General features: G+C 41.0%; 2 protein-coding genes across 4 annotated transcripts in view; both read right to left on the bottom strand.

Annotated features, from left to right (window-relative positions):
* The window catches only part of sgsm2 (small G protein signaling modulator 2), a 126,342-nt gene extending 115,600 nt beyond the window's left edge, over positions 1-10,742 (bottom strand). For all 3 annotated transcript variants that reach the window (XR_014601379.1, XM_084065546.1, XM_084065547.1), the window contains exon 1: positions 10,554-10,742. Coding sequence is in view for 2 of the 3 variants with exons in the window: in XM_084065546.1 (XP_083921672.1) it covers positions 10,554-10,616 (63 nt within the window). In the remaining variant the exon portion in view is untranslated. The remainder of the gene's footprint in view (positions 1-10,553) is intronic.
* Positions 10,743-13,876: 3,134 nt separating this feature from the next.
* tnfaip1 (tumor necrosis factor, alpha-induced protein 1 (endothelial)) lies at positions 13,877-22,861 on the bottom strand. The gene is made up of 7 exons (XM_084065475.1): positions 22,648-22,861; positions 21,187-21,601; positions 19,482-19,651; positions 17,414-17,497; positions 17,139-17,191; positions 16,620-16,815; positions 13,877-15,936 (listed from the first exon to the last, which is right to left on the bottom strand). The coding sequence occupies exons 2-7, from the start codon at positions 21,437-21,439 to the stop codon at positions 15,700-15,702; spliced, it is 993 nt and encodes a 330-aa protein (XP_083921601.1). The 5' UTR covers positions 21,440-21,601; positions 22,648-22,861; the 3' UTR covers positions 13,877-15,699.
* Between the last annotated feature and the right edge of the window lie 1,360 nt (positions 22,862-24,221).

Raw genomic sequence — 24,221 nt, 5'->3', positions numbered from 1 at the left:
CGCCAGTTGAATATCTATGATATAAAGTGTACAGTCTATCAACCAGTGCACTGACTAGCGCTAGAAAAGTTCTGGGGTCAAATCAAACTAAACAACCTGTGTTTGTCTAATAATACCATAAAAAGTAAAACATCTATCATCATGTTACACATCATTAGCTTTAATATATTTATATTAATTATTGATTGTATATAACACACCCACCCACACACACACACACACACACACACACACACACACACACACACACACACACACACACACACACACACACACACACACACACACACACACACACACACACACACACACACACACACACACACACACACGCACACACCCGGGCTACTTGTATTGTCATAACAATAAGCAACACTAACATGTATGAAGCACTGAACAAAGATAGAATATTTTCTGAAAAGATAACAGCTCAAAAAACATTCTTGCTACAAAAGCAGCAAACATGCCACCGTCTTCCAATTAAGGACACAGATGAGGCTGTTCCAGCGTTCTGACAATGTTCCATCTCCAGGGAGGCATAACGGCACAAAGTAAGTTTGGCGTTGTTGGTGTATCTCAGTTCTATCTCCTACATAGTTAATTGTAGACATTCATTAATCTGGCTGTGGCTGACACCACTGCTTTGTTTCGTTCTAATAGACAAACAGGACGGATTTAATTGCTCCACTGTGTGATAAAGCTTTGCTTCTTTATGCTGCCGTTCTGAGCCTTGTTTCCTGTCGTTATGCATGGAGAGCTGCAGGGGAGGCAGTAGACATGTTATGCTGATGTTCATGACAGACCAAAGTAGCCTTGTCACCAGGATGATGCTCAGGTTTAGGGTTGGTTGTCACTGTTTTGCCAAAAACATTACTAACAAGGCAACCTATAAGTGTGCATGAGTGACAACCACCTGGATTCAAAGGTCTACCGCATGAGAAACCAAGAGTCTCCCAACAGGGTATTCTCCCTGGCCGAGAGATATTAAGCCTCATTTAAATGTTGTTGCGCACGGGTGTCGTGCAACGCTAATAGCCGGTCTACGAGCTCACAACATATTGCAGCATTGCGCATTGCTATTATGCCATTTTCAGTGTGCGACACCTGTGCACAACTTAGTATTAATCTTTAGTATAAATCTATAAATGAATGTATTTATTCTCGTCGTGGTGCTGTGTTTCAGCCCAAGTTTGGTGGACAAATTTGATGACAGAGTGACATACATAAGTAGTTTTGCACTCATACTTAACAAAGCTTAATCATCAATAATGCAATGATTAGCATCTGGTGGTGCAGGAGTAAAGTTCCTGCCCACCACAGTGGAGACTGGGGTTCGAATCCTCCAGCTCCTTATTCGGCATAGTCAGGCACTCTGACGAACACAATTGGCCTGATTGGCCACAGCATCACCAGAGATGCAGTCTAAAAAGCTAAACTTTAGCTTTTTACCCCTGCACTTCACACTACACAAGGCTGCAAAGGGAATTGTTATGCCCTTTAGGCATGCAGCAGGGAAACTACTGTTTATCATGAATCACCAGTGGAATCAATGTGTCCATTACATGCTCAAGAACTTAATGAAATTAAAAACAACTAGACCATACCCGTGGGGGGATATGAGCACCCACGCTTTTTTCACGGATGTAGCAACACTGGCGCTTGTTTCACGCACATGATTTGTCAACCCGGGAGCCAGCAAACACAAAAACGCTAATAAACAGCTGACATTTGGGGAAAGCGAAAAAACGGGCTTTGGTGTTCCGTGCACATGGTAATGGTCAATGGCTGTGTGCAAATGCAGAGCAATTGCTCCAGCCACTGAGGAGAACCGGGCAGAATCTTTGTAGAATCATAGGAGGATTGTATAGTGTAGCTTAAATCTACAAGTCTTTATTGGCTCACTGTTGGATTAATGGGGTGTGTAGGTAAGCAACATCCAGCACCCTGCCACGCCAGGGGTTTAATAAGTAAATTAAGCAGAGATGTACAAATAGATCTATGTACATCTTCAAAACAGATCTATAGCTTTAGCCAATGAGTCAGACCAAGTTGACATACCATGGTTTGAGCCGCCAGGAATAACTGCCCCTCAGTGTGAGTGACGAGCTGGAATGCACCAGTGTGAGACTGGATTGATTGCATATGGGAACCATCCAATTTGATTAGAGCTGCCTAGAGGTTTACACCTTAAACTGATGAATGTCAACACTGCTCAGAGTGCTTTGGCTCCAGCCATGCATTCACACTTTGGTGTCTTTTTATACAACTTGGGGTTACTGATGTGATTTGTTTTTAGCATGGTTAACCATTGCAACAATAGTTTTAATTATGCTCTTGTTGTAAGATCTAGATATTGGACAATAACTTAACAAAATATGCTTACACATACTGTACACTTTGTAAAACTAAGACTGTTCTATCCAATGACAAGTCGAAAGGGGTGGGCTATCTATCTGCTATAATCTACTATAGCTTGTTAACAACTCGTCCAGTTTGATGCACCGCATGCACACACATTATTAATGGTCAGTAAGCTGTGAGCATAGCAGAGTTTCACAGGTAATTGGGGTTATTTTTACCCCTTTAAACAAACAAAAGCCTCTGTAACGGGGACAGGGGGAAACAAGTGCTAATAATCACACACACACACACACGTTATCTAAAGCCATCAAACATTTCTGATATGCAACACACCATCTCCGTCTCCAGGAAAGTAAAACACACAATATCAGAGTGTGTGTGTGTGTGTGTGTGTGTGTGTGTGTGTGTGTGTGTGTGTGTGTGTGTGTGTGTGTGTGTGTGTGTGTGTGTGTGTGTGTGTGTGTGTGTGAGAGAAACGCCTTAGCATAGTAGGATGAATCCTGCAACTAATGGCTTCTGGGAGGAAACAGAGACAAGCCCTCATTAGCAGACTGTCACACTGTTACATAAGGATACATTTACTCTCCTCATGGCTGGAGCAAACACATTAAACACACCAATGATGACAGAAAGTTTCAGGTCTCCGGGTACAGAGGTGGAAATTCTCTTCAAGTTGGGCTGCCACCGTCTTCTTAGCGATTAACGTTGAACGTTTCAAGCATACTTGCCACCATTAGTCATAAATGGATACCACCACGAGCTAGACCGTGTTCAGGAGGCCCGGAACCCCATATACGGAGATAACTAACCTATTCATCCTGACATCACCATATATGGAGATAACTGACATGCTCATGTACAGTATGACATCATAGACCCCTCCTGGAAGCTCCATATATGGGCTAACCGAAACATCCAGGCCTGACATCATAGACCCTATCTTTGGACATGACTGACAGGGGGCAGTGACGGGAGCTCCATATATGAATATGACTGGCATCACCGTAATGACAGCGGCACCGCAGCCAACGACATAAAAAGGCAAAGGAATCCCCAGGTTAGTTCAGATCCATCAGCGATACCTAGCGACATCAATAAGACACGATACAGATCCCAGGTAGCTGTCTTACAACCCAGCTACTCACATTCCATAGATTCGTTCCCACTAATTCTCCTTCTCCCTAGACTGCCATCACAGTCTTGTAGTCAACCAGGCGAGTATTTGGTCTTTTATAATAATGTATTTTAATCACTGTTATAATGCATTATAGTGTGATTATAAGTCACTATAAGTGGTCATTGTGTGCTTTAACTGAAGTAATGTGTTATGATTGCATTATAAGTACTTATGAGCGCTTATAACTGTACAGGTCTGTAACGAAGGGTGTACAAATGGAACCAAATGGACCCGTACACACTTTGAGTTAGGATTTTACAGTGTAGAATGGGGTCCCAGAGATAAACTAAATCGTATCAAACGGGGAGCCGTGGCCTAATGCATATCAAACTGGGAATCCTTGCAATTAAAAAGTTTGAGACCAACTGCTGTAGTGTTCGGTTTCCCTCACAGGACCTCATCTGGCATGATGACAAGACATGACGTCCATCTTGCAAGCCCTGCATGGCCGATGGATGGAGTCGGGATGCAGCATAATATGTTTACATGTTCTGCCACCGCCAGGCCACCGCACATCCAGAGACATTAATGAGGTCATTATTTATGCCTTATTAAGACTGGGAAATTAGGACCTGAGGGAGCATGGTTTTGGTGGTGTGTGTGTGTGTGTGTGTGTGTGTGTGTGTGTGTGTGTGTGTGTGTGTGTGTGTGTGTGTGTGTGTGTGTGTGTGTGTGTGTGTGTGTGTGTTGGAGAATGTGGATGAATGGATGGAATCAACTTATGTCTTTGCCTGTCTAGTGGACTCTTACAAACTTACTGCCACTTTGATAAGGGGGCAGTTCAGAGAGTAACTAAATTCTGAAAATTCTGTCCTGGCAAGAGTGAGTGCTGTATAACAATATTTCTTCTAGGGAAAAAAGGAGGTTAATGTTGTTCGGTGGCTTGCTGGAATGCCAGCCAGCTCCAAAGCACCTCGGCGTACACCGGTCGCCTGTATCGGATACTGTCCTTAAAGCAAAACCTAGAAGTTAAGGCCAAGGTGACATCAAGGGTCTCTCTTATCTGATGTTTTGCTGACACGACCTGGGGAGCTCCACCAAGTCAAGACGCTATGAACATCCACGCAAGCCGCATCTTTACCGGATACGGCAGTGTTGTGCTAAGGACCGGCCATACCTTCTTTTGATTGGTTGAAATGGAGCGGAACTGTCTGCGACAGAGGCGCGTCGTCTGAAGCGCACTTGAGCCACCGCAGAGCGAGCTTGATGCACCGCATGCACGCACATTATTAATGGTCAGTAAGCTGTGAGCATAGCAGAGTTTCACAGGTAGGTATTGGGGTTATTTTTACCCCTCTAAACAAACAATATCCTCTGTAACAGGGACAGGGGGAAACAAGTGCTAATAATCACACACACAGAGTACACACACGCACACCCGTTTTCTAAAGCCATCAAACATTTCTGAGCCACCGCCGAGCGAGCTCAGGCGAGTGAGTCGCTGTGCCGAAAGTTGCGAAGTCCGCTTCAGCCGACTCGGCGCCGTTCGAGTTACATCCCGATAGGGAAAGAATCGTGAATCATGTTTTCGGTTGAGCGTTCTTGTATTCTGCACAACTGCCAATCAAAGTGACTACTGGCCAATCACAGCGTGTCTGACAGGATGGAAAGAATCATTTACTGTAATATAAGCTTCTTTTTCTTCTGCATGATCTAAGAATAACTTTAAATCAATGTCACAGTAATTAACTGGAAACGAGGAACATAATGGCTCACGACATCCTGGTATTCAAATGATATCCGAGTGGACAGGAAAAACAGCACTGACTCAGGTTTAAATTACCCCATATTACACGTGTGTAACACACACACACACACACACACACACACACACACACACACACACACACACACACACATATAGGATAAGCATCTGCACAGAATAAATCTCACAATCCTCAAACCATTTAGCAATAATTGTAGCTGACTGTGGATGAGACCTTTCTGGGATCTGTCTTCATGGAGGACAGATCCTTCTGACGTAAGTGTATGTGCCCAGGCCAGGAAGACACAGATCACAAAAGGTCAACATAACATCCTCACCGCTGCACTGCAGAGTCATTACAGACGCTTACGTCTCTAGAACCTCCTTTCCAACTGAGTGTGAACCTAAATTTGGGGCGACAATGAGGTGAGCCCATCACCTCATCGTCTCACTTCAATCCCAACACGTCAGGCAAGGCGTGTCGAAAAAGATGCCAGTTTGAGTGTCGAGTCTCTGAACTCATTCACTGCCATAGGACGACTTTGAAGACTTTTTTCCAAAGGCCCAGGCTAACAAGGACGACTAAAACCTTTTTTTTTAAAGATTTTTTACATTTTATTTTTCTAATTTCGCACACAGAACCAGGAGATAACGTGATCCAACGATTTACTGCTCTATTCACTTCCTGGTTAAAGTATTTGGGAAATATTCTGTATCTCGGCTATGTATTTTTGGCGAGACATGTTATTTTCAAAGGCGTATGACAAGTGAACGGGAGGTTGTGATGACATTTTTTTGTCTTTTCGCAGAAGCACAGTGAAACCCTCTGTGATTAATAGCAACCATCAGGGGATCAATCATACTGGAGATAAATATTCTGTGACTACTTGAAAAGGTTAAGAAAATCGGCACCAGACCTGAGTGGCAGCTGCAACCTCTGAATCATCCTTCATTAGTCGTCTCTGGAAAAGGAACCACTTGGGGTGTGTGATATCTCATACACGCCTGACACAAAAGGCACGTTGCTTTTGCCGAGAAAGGTGGCCACTGCCTAGTGTGGATGTGAGGAAAGGCTGACATGCACCGAGTTCACTGCTCACTATTAGTGCTCAAACTGGTGAGGATAAAGGGTTAATGGATTATGAGTTTTCTAATGCACATTGAAAAGCTTCACACACATGAAGGGGGAGGTAATTATCACTTCTCCCTTAGACAGGTGACAGTGTTTTATATTTGTGATGATATTGAATTTGTGTTCTTTTTTATGTTATGTTGATGAATTGAATACATAGGATCCCAATGGAAACAAGACCTCAAGGACGTTTTTGGTGTTATCCTTTTAGACCAAGTGTTTGACTGTACACTTGTGTTTTGTATTTCTGTCTAATAAAAGATTCAATCTGTTCCATTCCTCCTTTTATTCTGCATTTATTTGTTTATTCTCTTTTTTCTTTTCTCTTATTGACTTTAATTTTGTGATATCAATACCGCTTTTCATGCCAATGTATTGTACTAAAATTCCCTTGTATTTTCGGTAAATTAATAATTGGTTGATAAGGGTATCTGTTTCATTGGGTATTGAGTACTAGTGTCTGTGATGTCTTGTAGTTTGTTATACGTTTGTATGAGTATCTTTGTCTTGAAAAATATACAAATATTTGAATAATAATAAAAGATTCCATATGTGTAAAAACGTGCTTCACATGCAGAAATGGATCCACAAAAGCGTAACTTTTTTTTAAGATTATTTTTTCGTGGATACGACTTCACACCACACAAATGTATGTGTGGATAATAAAAAACATATGAATCAAGGAAAACATTTATAAGTCATTTTTTTGTTGATAGTAAAATACATGTGAGTCACGTTACACGCAAGTTGTATTTTGTGGGTTACAACTAATTAAGTCCAATAAAAAACTTCCATATAATCGGTCCAGTGGGTTCAGGGTTGAGATGTGATCGCCGGACACACAGACAGACACTCTTATAGACGGCTAGCCTCCTGCAGAGCCACACTGTAAAAATGATCAATTAGGCCGGGCAAGTAATAGACTTGCCCATAAAGTGCATCATGGGGTTGTATGAGAACCCTGTGAACAGTGGAAATAGGCAGAATGTCCTTGTCAATATGGGTTGTACCGTACATATTGTAGTTGCTATAGACTATGATAATAATCAACAATGAATAGAAATGCACATCAACAGTGTTTCCCTTCGAGCATGGTGATATTGTGGAATCAGGTGAAGACAAAACCCCTCTGTTTAAGTGTGAGAGGACTGTCTCGCCACTACAGTATTAATCACCAGTTGATGTAATTCAACTAGTGAGCTACTGTTGCTGCTGAAGCCTTCAGTTGCCAGGCAATACCAAGGTAGCTGACTGCTTCAGTGAGACAGAGACCTTTAAACTAAGAGGGGCTCAACCCAACTCAGTTACACACCGCACTGTTTGGTGTGTTTAAATGTCAAAATCCATTGATTGTCGTTGGATGAAATGTGTTCCGTCATGCTATTTATTTTTTTAACAGGTGACAGATGGAGAATACAATAACTGTCCTGATAATTATATTGATCGTGTTGTTCTAACAATTCCTTCCAGTAAGGACAAATGTATCTTAAAAAATTACAACTAACTCAGTATGGTAGGTTAGTAATTAAGTATATTTCACTAACGTTTCTGCTGGTCTTCTCTTATCTACAGAAATATCTCTGATAACTTACTGTCAAACTCATTTACTCTGTATGGCCAATTGGCCATGGCTGTTAATGAGGGAAGAATAGCACTGTCTGCAACAAATATCTATTTAGCCAAGCTTCTGAAGGAAAAGATATGCCGCAATGGCCACCTTGGCAGCCATCTTTGTTTATCAAAATATTGTGAAAAATACAAATTGACACCAAATATCATTCAAATTGGTTAATTGCATACATTTCAATACGAAAACCCAATTTTGGCAGCTACTGTATGTTGAAAATTGGTTTTCGGACAAATTTGATTTATACCCTTCGGAGAGCAAATGCACCAAATTTCACGCTTTTACAATAATATGCTAGATTCTTCCCCTATGCGCTCCACTAATACAGCAGCAACATGCCCATACTCCTGACATTTGAAACATCAACAACAACAAGTGGTGCTTTTTCAAATGGCCTGACCCTGTAACATAAGTAATCTCTCTCTGGTAATACATTCCCTTCAAACACCAGGCGTACTAACTTTGTTTTCTCCCATTCCCCTTCTCTATACCAAGTTAGCCTTCTTGCTTGACACCAACAACTTCAAGAAATAAGTCTGCCTTCATTGTCAGAGCCAATCCACTGAGGCACACCCCTTCTCCTTTTTCTTCCTCCAAGTTGAAAGCAATTTACTGGACTCTCTCTAAATGACATAATCCTCTATTCATCTGATCATTGTCCTTTCCTTGCACTCGATAATGACTATCCCAGTCCTTGTGATCCTCACTAACTGCACCTTCCCAATTGTTCTTTCCAACTTCACGTGGATTACTGAAGATGCTTTCATCCCCACAACATACTTATGTTTACCACCTACTGAACCACTTGTTTCGCTCCTCCTTCTCTTTCCATAAGCTCTACTATCCTCCTCATCCTCACCTCGGCTTTCATTGTCCGATTCTTCAAAAGACAACATTTTAAAAACCCTACCACTCTGTCCACCTGTAATCTTTTTAAAGAGACTTTTATTGCGTATGTTACGAAGACAGGCATGATGCTGCCCGCAGAGTGCGCAGACATCCAGTGAAACCATCCCACGCCCTATTTAGAGTGCAGCAGGTGTAACAATTTTATTATTTACAACAGCAGAAAAGGTGGCCAATTGTTGGGGTGAGGAGTAAGGTGATTATGTGCTGATGTTTAAAAGCCTCTGTCTGTACATCCAATCTGGAATCACAAGTTCATATGCTCATGGTTCAACCTGTATGTAAGCATATCATATAGACAGGCTTTCCTTAATGGTTTCACCTGTCATTAATATAATTATAATATAGCTGCAACCAGCAATACAGGGGGCCAAGGAATGCAATATGCAAAAAGAAATATGTGATATAAGCCATAGAAACAGAAAAGATTGAACTTCAGAGAAAGAAGACCACGCAATTAACAAATGAGCATTCTAAACAGATGAGCAGAGCGCTGAGGGATTGTGGATATTGGAATGTATCTCTGTATCATGTTGCTTATAATGCAGATTTTAAACTCGAGTAAAAAAATTACTAATCATGACAAAAGTTTGAAAATGTTTGTACTTCATCTAGACAACACAGATGGATTGTATATTTCAATTAGGCTTTATTATATTATATTGTATTTTATCACCGTAGTAACAATATGAATGAATGTGTGTGTGAATGTAATGCACAATCATTGTAAAGCGCCTTGGATAAAGGCACTATATAAATGCACCATTTACCATATTTAGTACTCAGGAGCAATTAGGGGATAAAAATCCTGCTCAAGGATACCACAACATATTGTCTGGGACAGGAATTTGTTTTCTGAGATTTGTTTTATTGTTTTAAAGTTGAAAAGAAATGCTGTTATCGTGTAATTACTTATTCCGCCACTAGAAGGCTCTAGTGAGAGATTCGCCGTCATGAATTTATTGACAAAGAACAAATGATTAGTACTTGCCATTAGCCGCTATCAATAGAACTTATTGTTCTGTGTAGACCACTAACGTTTTATAAATGTAACCTAGGTATGTTTGCAGTTTTAACTGGTGACTTCTAAATGAGGCAGGCTTGGACCTCGTAATGAGTGATACGCATCAGGACAGCACCTGTTTCTCATTAACAGAACCCATTCGATAATTGTCTCGGTAAATCAGTTTATCGGCGGGCGCCTACAACATGGAAACGTAAAAAAGAAGTCTCAGACAATTAAACCGAAAGCAGATCTAGGCAGTATTCATTTTAATCTTAGACAATTAGCCTAATTAAACTGGAAAACTTATGCTGCTGTAAAGAAAAAAGTAAGAAATAAATTAAATAAGAAATGATGACAGCTCTCGCTAGCCAGTGGATTAATGTTACAATGCGATACGCAGAATAAATAAAGCACCCATTCATTCTAAAAAGCAAAATAATAGTAGCCTAGTCCAACACTCTTGCGCGCACTTGTTTGTGTCTGTCACGTCAACCCATTAAACCTGTTATAGAGATAATCCAATATTTTCCATCGTGGCGTGGTGTAAATAATGTAACAGATTTTACGCTCTATGTATTAAACAGACCTGAGGTTAACGTAACGCTCAACAGGGGCGTGATGTGAAACAATAGCACTCACCTCTCGTTTCACGTTCCATAATAATTTCTCATTGAATTCCTCCTCTGTGGACGAACCCATCATGACTCCGTGGTGGTCAGTAGGACAACACGTCACAAGACTGTCCGCAATCTCAGCTCGGCTTGTCTTAGTGTCTTCCGTCCTTCTTATCTTCTAGAATTTTGTTGCCTTCTTATTTCCTCGTTCCTGCTGAAGGCAAAGAGAGGCTTTCCCTGCCAGCTGGAGGCTGACGCATCGGTGTGGAGCCATCATCTTCAGCCTCCCTGTGAATGACGCCAGCGAAGGAGGAGGTCCTACCGCCTCTTTGTCATCACTGATGATCAATGGGCTGAGAAATCACTAGTGTGTGTCCCCAAAGCCAGGCTTCTCAGCACCATTGAAGCCTCACACACAGCATCTGAGGTATCATGACAGTCATGGATTAACTTCAACCTGGTGTTTGCACTGTCTCCATTTACGGTCCGTACATCTACTTTAAAGTTCAGATTTCAAATATAAAGTGCTTACCCCATGGCCACGGATGTTGCTATTACGTACGGGTCCTCAGAAGTACCCGTATCTTCCGTATTATTAAATAAAAAGCATTTTAATTCGATCGATGGCCATTTTCTCCAGATGCTTTCAACTACGCGACCTTATCGGCTGGGAGGTGTATTGCACTCTGATACATTATAAGTCAATGAGAAAGTAGACACCGTCACCGATCGTATTAAAATGCTTTTATTAAACAATATGGAAATTACGGGTACTTCTGATGGGCCGTACATAATAGTATCATCCGTGGCCATAGGGTAAGCAGCACTTTATATTTGAAATCTGAACGTTTGTGTAGATGTAAATGGAGAAGGCTGAAGTTCATCCATAACGGTGGTGACAGACGACCGTCGTGTCCATGGCTACAATACATCACATGTGAGGCTGAGCTCCCGTTTCGTCGTGGCGTGAGAAATGATAGGTGGAGACGTGGAGTGGCAGTGCAGTGCAGTGCTTCTCAACCTTTTTCATTTCAAGGATGCCCAGTTAGTTTGATGCATTACGCCACGGAGTCGGACCCCCCCCCCCCCCCCCCCCCGTTGATATGCTTAGTATTTTTATTTATGGGAAAACGACGATGTAAAATCCTCAGTGATCATTTTGTCTCATTTAAAACGACCCCTAAGGGTCAATTTTGGTTCAATGTGTGTCAACACTCTTGACAGTTACAATCCCCTATTAAGGATCCAATTGTAGGCTATTTAATTATCGATTATTCAGATGTGTTTTGGACACACATGATTGATCATGGTACACAAAGCATAATTGTTGCTGTTGTCCATCTAGGTAGACGAGTACTGTTAGGCCCATTGCCTACTGTAAAGAATGCACCGTTGTGTAATGTGTAGCTACCTACATTATGCCATCAAGCATCTGTATCGTCATCTAAATGTATTTAGGAGGGGCACGTGGGCAATGCACGACTGCAGACAGTCACTGCACATATAGTTCCAACAGGCTACCTTAAAGGAGTAGTTCACCCAATAAATGACTTATTTTCTATCAATTACACACCCCATGGAGCATTGAATTCATGGATTTCTTTTAGTTTTTGCCGCATTCCCAAGCCAATAATTTGATAACCGGCGGAAAGATGCTAATGTATTCGGTAGGAGACACACTGGGTACATCCACACATGAGCGCACGCTAGCGTGAATTTGACGCCCGGAAGTTGGAAGTCCCGTCCACTCCCATGTTATAGGAAAAACCGGACCGGAACTTCCGGTTTTTAACTTAACATGGGAGTGGACGGGGCTAGCGTCACGTAGCGTAGCGTTGCACGCCAGCATACGCTCATGTGTGGATGCACCCTATGGGTGAATCCACACATGTACGTCAAGTTGTCGGAAGTCGGAAGTCCCATCCATCCCCATGTTAAGTTAAAAAACGGAAGTTCCGTCCCGACGTCCATCTGAAGTGCATATCCGGGTTCCGGTTTTCATTGAGTAACGGCCAAAAATGGCCGGAACCGGAACAAGGGCTTGCGACCCTAGCGTCAACTTGACGTACATGTGTGGATGCACCCATAGGGTGCACACATGTATGTGTGTGGATGCACCCGGTGCATCCACACATGTACGTCAAGTTGTCGTAGGGAAGTCGGAAGTCCCATCCACTCCCATGTTAAGTTAAAAAACAGAAGTACCGTTTCGTTTTTTCCTATAACATGGGAGTGGATGGGACTTCCGAACGACAACTTGACGTACATGTGTGGATGCACCCACTGTAGACTCTTTGTGTCTCCTACCGGAAATACACCCGGTCATCAAATTATTGACTTAGGAATGCAACAAAATAAAAAATAAAAACATTAATTCAAGGCTTCATGGGGTGTGCAATTGATAGAAAATAAGTATTTTTGGGTGAACTACTCCTTTAAGCTATTTCATTCACTTCACTGAGTTTAATTGGAGCCGGCAGTAGGGAATGATAAAAGGGGTGAGCACAAAAGTGTTGTCATTCATTTGTTAGCACCATGTATTTTCACAAATATAGCCAACAAAATCTAGAGATTACCTGAAATAACAGCAAAATCATCCTCCCCTCCTCAGATGCAAAAATGCAAAGAAAAGAAACTGTTCTCATCATGACTGTCTGTCTGGGCCATTAACCAAGTAATGTATAATTACTCTTCAGGTGTTTGCTGCCCTCGTGTGGTCAGAGTGTGTCCCTACAATCAACAACCACAAGTTACTTGATTAAAGTTTGTCTGCTTAAAGTTTCTCTGCTATTTCAGCTTTGCATAGTGATTTGCAACAACTGTTTGAAAAGTGCTTCATAGGCAAAGTTATTATTTATCAATCATTATTGAGAGCAATGAAAGGAATCCCATACCTAGTGGCACTGTACACTAGGGCTGGTCAATATATCTTCATTATGTCCTTATATTGTCTGAGGTTTTGGATAGCATATTAGCGTGATATGGTAAAAGTGTTGGTTTTTAAAGGCTGCATTACAATAAAGTGATGTAATGTTCTCAAGTCACCTGACTGTTCTAGTTGTTCTAATATTTTTTATTATATACTGACGATATATATATTGATCAAGAATCTCATAGTGTAAATCTTTCGGTGTACTGTACTGTACATGGTTTAGTATCAACACAACTGGACAAGGGCCAGCTGTGAAACAATAGGTGTCGAAATATAGATTGGTATCTTGCATTAAGTGGAACGCATCCAACCTTGTTCTTCAGAAAATGTAGATATTTCATTTGTTGCTTCCATTTAAATGTCTATGCTGATGAATGCTGATGATGGAACCTGTTTACAGAAAGCCACATAACAGGTTAATGTTCATAATTAAAACTTTTATATTCAAGCCAGTGGAAAAAGTTAGAGGCACACTTTGATTCAGAGCAAAGAACATTTTGGGAGGATGAAAACCTGCTGAAAAGCTTGATCCCATTCATTAAATGTTCTTTTGTTCTATTTAATTATTCACCTTTGGCAAAATAGTAATCAGCCGCTGTAATATAATATGTAATATGAAACATACACTCAAAGTATAAATATGATAACATTCTCTCCCACCTGTCTAACAATGTGCTAAGTGCTAAGATTGTTGCCTACATTTTAAAGACCATTATCATTTCTATGATATAGTAGTGCATACTGTAGAATTTATTGAAAATAAAATCCAGAAGATGGCTCCAAAAATGTTAACTCATTTGATGACAATTTGTAGAAAAACCCAGAAATTATGAGGAGGCCGCTGCAAAGATTACAAGGTAATACTTCCAATGAAACCCATCTATAATGCATTATAGGGGTAAATCTATAACTATTGTAATCTGCTCATAACGCTGTATAATTACAGTTATGATTACCCATAATGCAATCATAACACATTATAAATGATTGGTCACTCATTTCCTTTGGGACAGGATCATAGTGTAATATAATCATTCTCATAGTTTCAATACACATAATACATGTATAATGCATTATAATGTATATAATCACTGTTGTAATGCATTATAGTGTGATTGATGTCACTGTTCAAGTGGTGATTGGGTGCTTTAATTAAGTAAAAAAAATCACACCCTGTGTGAAGTGAGTGGTGCCTTCGATGAGCCCCGTATTGACCCCCGTATTGATGTTGTCATCAATTTTATGTGGACATACATACTTACATACATACATACATACATACGGACACATGGACAAAGCCAGATATAGGAGTGGTTGCCTTAAATCTATGCCTCAGAGATGGTGCATTGACATTGACCAAAGCAAGATTTTAAGCGCCCCAAGAAAGCCAAGTAGTATAATCTCTGGCTTAATGTCCAGATGAATGACTATGTTCTCATGGCAGTACATCAGTGCACCAGACACCTCCTCCATGTATGTGGCAGAGCGCTGCTCGTCAAATCGCCTGTGTGGGGCATACTTAATGACTCGTGTGCGGTCATGGAAGTAGTTGTAGAAGGGGAGGATATTGGGATGTCTGAGACTAAATCTTGATCTCCCTTCCAAGCTGATATTCTACACCCTTTTTTTCTGACTTGAACAACCTCATCACGGAACACAAAATGTTTCTGCCTACACCTTCAGAAATGTCATTACTTTATTTAAAGCACCCAATGACCACTTATATTATACTATAATGCATATAACAGTGATTATATTACATTATAGAATATGATAACCATGTCCATGAGACAATACACTATGATTCTTGCCAGAAAGGTGTCCAGCAATTACTATTACCGGTAGTATTATAATACTTGACTTTATAACTCATTATAAAATGCTTCATAATGTTATTGTTATAAAGCAAGATTATAATGCCTTATAAATATGTTTATAGTGCATTATAGATATTTGCTTCATAGGAACAACAATCCAGACAAATAATCTCAGATAATATACTAGTAAGGCCACTTTAAGATTTTTTGAAGATGACAAAGAGCTTGTGTAGTGGTGGAGAGAATTGAAAAATTGAAAAAAATCTCATCCATATTGAAAGAGCAAAAAGTATGAATGTCAGCAGATGACGTTATAGTCCAATGTTCAGCACCAAAACACTGTTTGTGTCCGCCATTTCGGCACTGTGGAGCCCACACTTCCCAGTTCGTGATCTGCTGTTGGTTGGGGGCTTGCTATGGCCTCAGTGTCCCAGGGGCCGGTCGTCATAGGTGCTGTACCTCTTTACGTGAATACGGCGGACACGCTCCCGAAGCTCCACCCCGGGGCCTCCAGGCCCCTCCTCCTCCTCACTGTGCGAGCCGCATGGGACGTGGCGCCGCCTTGTGGCCTCCAGCAGGTTGTTGTCAGGGATGGGCACAGTCTCATAGAGCAGAGCATTCAGAGTCTCCTCGTAAATGCGGGCCTCAGGAAATTCCACCTGCAATGGTAAAAGAACCAGACGTTTGGATGCCTTCAGATCCTTCAGTGGTTATGAGGTCAAACCCACTCGCCCAGAGCCATATCCCCACTACACAATGTACACATAATATATCTATTCCTTAGTGGCAATGAAGACAGTGCCCTGCTTAGTGGGGATCGTGGACCTGGGAGGGGCTGAGTATTTTAAAGACTGAGTACGATGTCAATATTAGTCAACAATTCTGGCAGGATTTAGAGAGGGGAGCTTGGTCTGAGGAGCTTAGATTGAGTAGGAATTTAGATTTTTTTTTCCAAACAGGGAATGAGTGGGAAAAACCAGCATGGACAGCCAGCATGCACACTGCACATGTAATGGTTGGTAGTGGTATGTGTCAATGAAACCTTCATTTAGACCACATTTGATTCTATCTTGAGACTATCTTATCCAAATCGTGTTGTATGTGGCCTTAAAGGCTGCCAAGTGCTTCATGGAATAAGTTGGCCTGATGCAGGGTGTTCCACAAGCGCAAACTGACAGCCAGATAGCCGTACAACATCCCCAGCCGGCTACTTTTTACTGCATCTTGTTTTGCCTCCAGCTAACGCTGTGATGTAAATTATGTAATCAATGACATTGACACAAAATGCACCTACACTACTAGTGGAACACCCTGCTGACTGTGCTGAGGCAATGGTCCTCACCTTGGTCTGCTTCTTTTCAGTGGCATAGACAATGGAGGTGCAGCAGACCTCGGCCAGCTTGCGGCCCTGCCCATAGAAGGACCAGCAGCAGATCTCGTCTCCCAGTACGTCTTTGATGAAGAGCACTCGTCCATTGTAGCTCAGAGACAACTTGTCAAACAGCTCAATGTTCTTCAAGAAGTTGTCATCAGAGTTGCTGTTGGGAGAAAGAATGGGGGGTCATAATTGACCACCTCATCTCTTACTTAGATTAGGTATCTTTATGTCTGCACTTCCTACTTGTTAACCATTTAGACAAATGCTAGTTTTGTTATTTAGATGCTAGGTATGTTGTTTAGTCATGTATGTTGTTTGTAGTCAGATATTAGTTGTTATTTAGATAGACATTAGGTTTTATGTCTACTTGTTATCCTTTACTCTAAATTTCTCAACCTTCTCAAACTCATTGAGCTCGCATCATGAAAATAAACCAGATAAAGTCGGCGGGAGGCCGGGAGCTTTGTGTTGCTGCTTCCTTACCTTGTGTACGAGTACTTGTTGTTGCTTCTGTTGTAAACTATCTTCACCACAGGCTAGCAGAGAGGGAGACATAATTTGATGAATAATTGGCCTAAAAACGTTACTGTGCATAAAATCAAGGAAAGCATTATCCAGTATAACAAGTACAGTAAGCAAACTAGGCAATGCATCTGATTAGACATTTCAATGGATGATTACGTGTATTTACATAGCGTATTGCCTTTTAAATGTGAACTGGTACCAAAACACTTCTCCCACAATATCCCTTCTCTAACCTTGGTACAGGCTTGGATGAGTCTCTCCTCTTCCTTGATGGAGGTGACCACAGGGATGACACACAGGGCCTGCTCCTTATTGTCCTGTCAATCAAAGAGACATATGGGCAGTTACATACTGTAACTCTGAAGGATGGCCACTTACTTGTCTATCAATGTCTGTGAGTCTCTAGGGCCAAATCTTAACTGAACAGCAGGATGACACATAGTACATAATTTGACTTCTTCAGAAGCCAGACTTGTCTAACATTACTGTATGTTACCATTACTGAAAGGAAATGTATGAATGAGTATTCAAAATTGAATCTGTTCGATAAGTTTGATAAGTGAATGTTCATTATCAAAAAACAAATGTTTATGTAAAGTATGTTAAGTGGTTATGTTTGTTTTATTACATGCAATACCTTGATGATGAATTAAGTGCTCAACTATTTTTTTTTTAGGGTTTAGTGAGTTCATTCCAGCAAATAGATGCTTGCGTTTATTTGCATTTTTAATGCTTTAATGCTTTTTAATTTCAGGACCAATGGTCATGCAGCCAAGGATAACTTGACCTTTAGTAGTCTACCATGACAGACACAATGACATCAGTTTATTAGACCTATGAACATTGGAATCACATGCTCTCTTTTCACCTTTATACATTTACTCTTGAGGTAATAGTAACCTCAATCTCTTCATTTTGTGTGACACGACCTCAACAACTCACCATCCATCTTGTTAAAAAGAAAATTCAAGTGGCATTCAAGTGGTAATATTTCTACTAGGTTTACACCAACGGTCTTCATCTATTGAAGGATCATGAAAACATCATATAAATATGATGTGATGTCCATTCATAAACCATTGGACTTGATGGGATGAATGAAAGCCAGGAAGTGTCATATTCAATGAGTCCCTGATTTAGAAAGACTTGCTGCCATGCAATCTGTTCCCGTGGAAACAACAGAATCTCTAAACCTTAGCAGCTCAAATAAGCAAGTACCAACCCAGCGGGCATTCCAAGCAACATCTTTCAGTATGATGTGATGCTTACTCACTGCTATGTCTCAGCCAAATGGGACAGCAAACTAGATTGCTGGCATGCTGCCCTAGTCTTGAGGCTCAAATACATACAAGGTTCAGAGCAAACCAAGTTTTAACAGCTGAGAGGGACGTGCAGCCTTGTTATATACTGTACATACTAAACTACTAAGAGGTGAGACAGGTATGAGGAGTCTAGGTACTGTAGATTTAGAGGGGGCAACAGGTATCACAGGCTGAGTTAAAAATCCTATGAAAACAATGTTTGTGTCAGGTTGAAACCAAACTCTAAAGTCTCAGAGAACATTAACTGGTTTAACTAGCTTGGCTCCTGCAAACCATTTTAATCACGTTACTGACTGAAGATAATATGCTGCCAGACGGTCAAAGATCTCCACCTGCTGATACCTCTGGGATCTTCTAAATACAAGGTAGGTGATCTAAACATATCTCAACTCAAACTGTATTTATAAAGCACAACGACCAAGGTCGACCAAAACGTTAAACAAACAAGGGGGCTACCCACCACTGTAAAGGCTCAGTCACCTCTGGTCATGTGTTTAGTGGGCACAACCAGTAACAACTGGTCAGTCGACCTCTGGGCTCTGGCTGGGATGTGTGGCTGTATGAGTTCTGATAAATAGGTGCTAGAACAACCAACAAACCTAGCCCAGTCTACTGCTTTGGAAACCAATAATGTGCCAGCCCCTATATGAAGGACCGCCCTATAAAGAGTCAAGACTTTGGATTGTTTCTGCAATGCAGTTGTTGTTTTTGCTGAGTGATAGTTCTCCTATTAAGAAGCTTTCAGAGACTGAAATTAAACCAATCACTAGCAGCAACAGCTTAGAGAGGGTGACATAGGTCAGCACAAAGGCTGTAATATTAGCAAAGGATTGGATTTGCAGAACTCAGTCCTCAATTATTTGTAATATATTACTTCAATAAGCACATTTTGCAATTATTAAAAAATATAGAATAGAATAGAGGACACAGGCATATTGGTTTTCTGGGTCTAATGCCAAAGAGGTTTTGTGTGACAGACCTGCAAGCTGTTTTGGCAGGTTTCCACCAGATCCTGGATGAGGTAATACTTGGCCTCAGCCAGCAGCTCCAGTACAGCCTGACGGCCTTTGGGCAAGGTGACTGTGCCCTCCCGCAGGTAGCCCAAAATACTGCCAAAATGTTTCCCACAGCGGTCGATGAGGATCCAGCCTGGAGGGAAACAACAGACCACATCAGAGTCCACATGAAGCAGAACATTGTGTTAAAGGACCATACAGGACTCAATACATGTTACATATTATGTTAATATATGTTTAGGGGACAGTTTTCGTTATTTGTGTCTTTGCGGAAAGAGACAGGAAGCTAAAGGGAGGGAGGGGGTGGGGGAATCCATACAAACCAAGTTGGCTCTGGCTGGAATCGAATGGACGAAGGACGCGGCTGCCATATGGTCGATTGCGACGCACTAACATTCACCCACCAGTACACCACCATCTTATAGTCTATTCACAACTCCAGCCACAAATCATACGTAAACACATACCACATTTCTGTAAACGGCTTTCCTTTTGTACAGTATGTTTATATTTGTTCTTTATTCACCCCAACTCACTGCCATTGTTATTTTTGTATTTATCTTTATTTCTCCCATGTAATTCCTTCTGTCATGATTTGCAATAAAGTTTTTGTATTTAATTAGATTGTTTTTGCCAAAATGTTTTAGTTGTATGTGATATTTTTAATGAATACTCTCTTCTCCTACCAATGTTACTGAGCTGTTTGTCACACTCACACACACAAACACACACACATTTCTAAATATAATTGTTCTTATGTAATGCTCATGTTTTGCCAGTCTATTATATGCTTGAGGTTATCGCACTCATGTGTTTTAAGATGTGTTGATTGATTGTTTGATTGCTCGTGTATTTACATGTCTCATGTGAATTGGCACCATCAATGGGTCTGTGTCTGTAAGTCTCACTATGTGCAGATGAGACCAGCAGTTTCCAGACGAAATATATGTTGGTGTTAGTCATGCATTAATAAAGGCTTTACGTTCTCGCCTCACGTTTTTTGAATGTCCGTTTTTGAGCCATTGAGCAGGATTGTAATATGCCTGGGGGGGGGGGGCAGTCTTTCTGCTGCAATTTTAAAGTTGAGTTTAATCTTAAAAGGATCTTCTTAACAGTACAGCTTTTTAGTTTTTTTTTGTTTGGGGTTTCACTTTCAGCCAATGCTGACTCAACTATGAGTCACATAGTACAAATACAATAAAGCAAGTTACAGGAAAACGTCTGTTTACATACATTTCGTGGCTGAAGTTATGAATAGTTAGACAATGACATGTATTGATGGCAGCGGTATGAAGTTACACTTTATTGAACCCTATGGGGGAAATTGTCCTCTGTATTTGAGCCAATTTCTAACTAGTTGGGAGCAGCGTGCAGCCAATAAGCAGCGTCCAGATGTCAGCTCCAGTGCTAAGACCAGTGCATTGTTCAAGGGCATTGGCAGGAGTATGTCCCCATGTCTATTGATGTGGGAGGAAACCGGAGCATCCAGAGCATCATGCAAACTCCACATAGATCGGACCCTGAACTTTCCTGCTATGGCAACTGTGCTAACCACTGCGCCATCATGCTACGTGAATTTTGTCTGATTCTGGGTAGCTTTCAAACCAGGAAGAGTTTAGAATGGAATGTAGCTCTATCAAGAAGACATCCTGCAGAAGTGGTTCTCACCTTCTCTATCAGTGAACACCTCCTTCTTTCCACTGAACATGGCCTTCAGCATGGAGTCCTGCTTTGTCAGCACCTGCAGTGTGGTGTAAAACAAGGTCCCTCCGACATTGAGTCGTACATACTTATTCCCCAGACCCACTGCTCCTCTGTAACTGCAGGGCTTGGTCTTGGGACAGGCCAGAGGAAGGGCTGAAGGGGAGGAGGAAGAGCCAGCCTGGCTGTGAAGCCGGTGCAGGCAGCTGTCCCCAGACATGTCCTTCTGGAGGTAGATGACCACCCTGCAGACGGAGGTCCGCAAGTCCCCCGCCGTGTTTACCGTTGCTGGGGAGGCCACCACAGCCTCTCACTGCACCAACTCATACCTAGTGGCAAGATACAGAGGTTCCTGGGGTCAGGCCTCTGATCAGAAAGCTCCCTGTAGTGTCACACAAACAGGGATGCTGTTATACATTATTCCATTATAGGTACATATTACAACACAAAGTCTCTGATACCACGAGGAAGCCACCTGCCGAACTGGTATCTTTAAAACTCTTATTTCCCTTTCCTCCAGAATGGAATGTGGCTGGACAGGAAACTAGATGGGAGCGTGGGAGGGGGTGAATGAACCTAGTTGGTCAGAGAGAGGAGGCTAGTGCATGGAATAGCAGTGGTTCTCAACCTTTTCTGGACCCCCCAAAATAATCATATTTGAACTGGGGACCCCCACAAATAATCATATTTGAACTGGGGACCCCCACCCTGATAGGCACTTGGAATGTAGGAGTTGAGGCATTACATTTAGTTTGACTCGGTTCCACAGATAAATATTGTGAAAATAGCAGATCTACAAGCTCACAATGCCTCGCAACGTTCTGCTATTTCAAAAAATGTGCCTCTTTCTTATTATTAGACAATTTGGCCAATGTTTGACCATTTTTTATAGTATAGTTCTTTTGATACAGTTATGGTCTTTTTCTTTCTTGAGGTATTAAAAAGCTCTTAAACGTCCTCAAAATTGTCACTTCACTGTCATCTGGGGACCCGCCTGGGGGTCCCGACCCACAGGTTGAGAAGAACCACTGTGGTATGGTATCATGATAGCGTGGTTGTGCTGTTGTTCCCTTCAAATACAAACTGAAAACGACAGACATTCAAACAGAGCGACCTAGTCTAGATATTACACACTGAGTACTGTATAACAGCTGCTGTTCATCCCTGACACGACGTTTTTAAAGTTGTATTAATAATAGTGCTGTTGTGTAGGCAGGGAATCGCATTTGCATGCGATTCCCTGCCTACATAACAGCACTATTATTAATACAACTTTCAGCTTTTAAATTGGCCCCATCTCATCTGGCATCCTGGTTTTGACGTTTACTGACACACTTAACTACAACTTAGATAAGAAAATAAAAATAAATCAGTCAACGTCTAGCCTGATATGTGTAAAGTTAGCTAACTTAGTTAGCGTTAACTCACCCAAATACGTAACGACCGTCGCCCTTTTCCTCCTGGCGTTAAGGTGAAGTTATACGACGTATCTCTCTAGTCTACTGTGTTGTCTTGAGGCATTTTGAAATGACCAAGAAAAGCTGCCATTCATCAACTAGCTAAACGTAACAACAACAATGTAACTTGCTATTAAACTACTTGTAATCTTCATACCAGTGTCTCGCACTACAAATAAAAACTACAAAACGTATGGCGGCCAGTGTTGCCATGCGTTATGAGAGAAACAAGCAACCAGGTCTATGAAAACTAGCCCAAAAGAAGCTACTACGAACACTTTACACCTATAATAGCAGATCTACAAGCTCACAACGCATTGTGAGCTTGTAGATACGCTATTTTCAAAAAAAATCTTGGGGAAAAATGTGACACATTTTGATTTTATTTTTTATATTTTTACACAAAGGGGGTCCCTGGGACTATAGGTCCCTGGTACAAAATATTTTCAGATGTGGGGTTCTGCAGACAAAACACATTAATTTTGGGGGTCCTAACCACTGGTTTAAACACCATTAGGAAAAAACAAGCTCAAAATATACTTCCTTCCATATCTGATTATTACGCAAATCTTCACTTCTGTTGTGTTAAAACAATAAATACATGGTCTAATAATAAAAATTAAATAGAAATACAAGATGTAGTTTTTTTTAATGCTTTCTTTGTTTTATTATTATTTTTGCACAATTCCATTCTTTCTCGATAAAGAAAAGAAAGAAAGAAAAGAAAACATTTCTGCGACCACGAGAAATAGACAGGGATCCGCTTTGTAAAGATGCTCCATTTCGGTGGGAGGATAAAATGTATAATAATATATTAAGTACCATTTTGAGGTATTCTTTTTACTTTACTTTAGTATTTCCAATTTTCAGTAAACTTTACTTCTACATCAGAGGCAAATATTGTACTTTTTACTCCACCACAATTATTTGAAAATGTAAATTCTAGTTACTTCTTAGATTTGGATTATTATTACAAAACATACATTAACCACTTCTTCATCCCTATTTAAACTTTGGCTATTTGAAAATAGCCGATCTACAAGCTCACAACGCGTCGCACGTTGTGAACTGGTAGATATGCCATTTTCAAAATTTGTATACATTTTATATATTTGTAACCTGTGAAATGGGACATTCTGCATATTGAGTACTTTTTACTTTTGATACTTTAAGTACATTTTGATACCAATACTTTGTACTTTTCTATATTTCAGTATTGATACTTTTACTTAAGTAAAAAATGTCAGTACTTTTTCTACCACTGATAGAAATAAATAAATCTACTTTAATATCCAACGTTCCCAGACCGCTAATCTAGTGTAGTTACACAGGATTAGCTACACGAGATTAGCAGATTGAGCTACAGCATTCTGTTTCCTTGACAGCAGTGTTGCCATGTCCGCTTATTATAAGCTACTTTGGGCTTCTTTTTCTGTAAAGTTGCTTATAAAATATTGAACGTTGCAGCCGGTTGTTTCACAATTTCTTTCATGTCATCAACCCCCAAATGAATATGCATTTGTCCCCTAACCCCCATCTGAAAAT

Source organism: Gymnoscopelus microlampas (genome assembly GCF_963454915.1).
Source record: "Gymnoscopelus microlampas genome assembly, chromosome: 8".
Classification (NCBI taxonomy): Eukaryota; Metazoa; Chordata; class Actinopteri; order Myctophiformes; family Myctophidae; genus Gymnoscopelus; species Gymnoscopelus microlampas.
Note: the sequence above shows the minus strand (reverse complement) of the source record. Positions and strands in the feature narration are given on the sequence as shown.

Coding starts and splice junctions, on each gene's coding strand:
- tnfaip1 (XM_084065475.1), bottom strand. CDS start 21,439: ATGTCTGGGGACAGCTGCCTGCACCGGCTTCACAGCCAGGCTGGCTCT. Junction 17,498..19,481: donor CCTGCCAAAACAGCTTGCAG/GTCTGTCACACA, acceptor TTTGATTGACAG/GACAATAAGGAGCAGGCCCT. Junction 16,816..17,138: donor AACAAGTACTCGTACACAAG/GTAAGGAAGCAG, acceptor TTCTCCCAACAG/CAACTCTGATGACAACTTCT.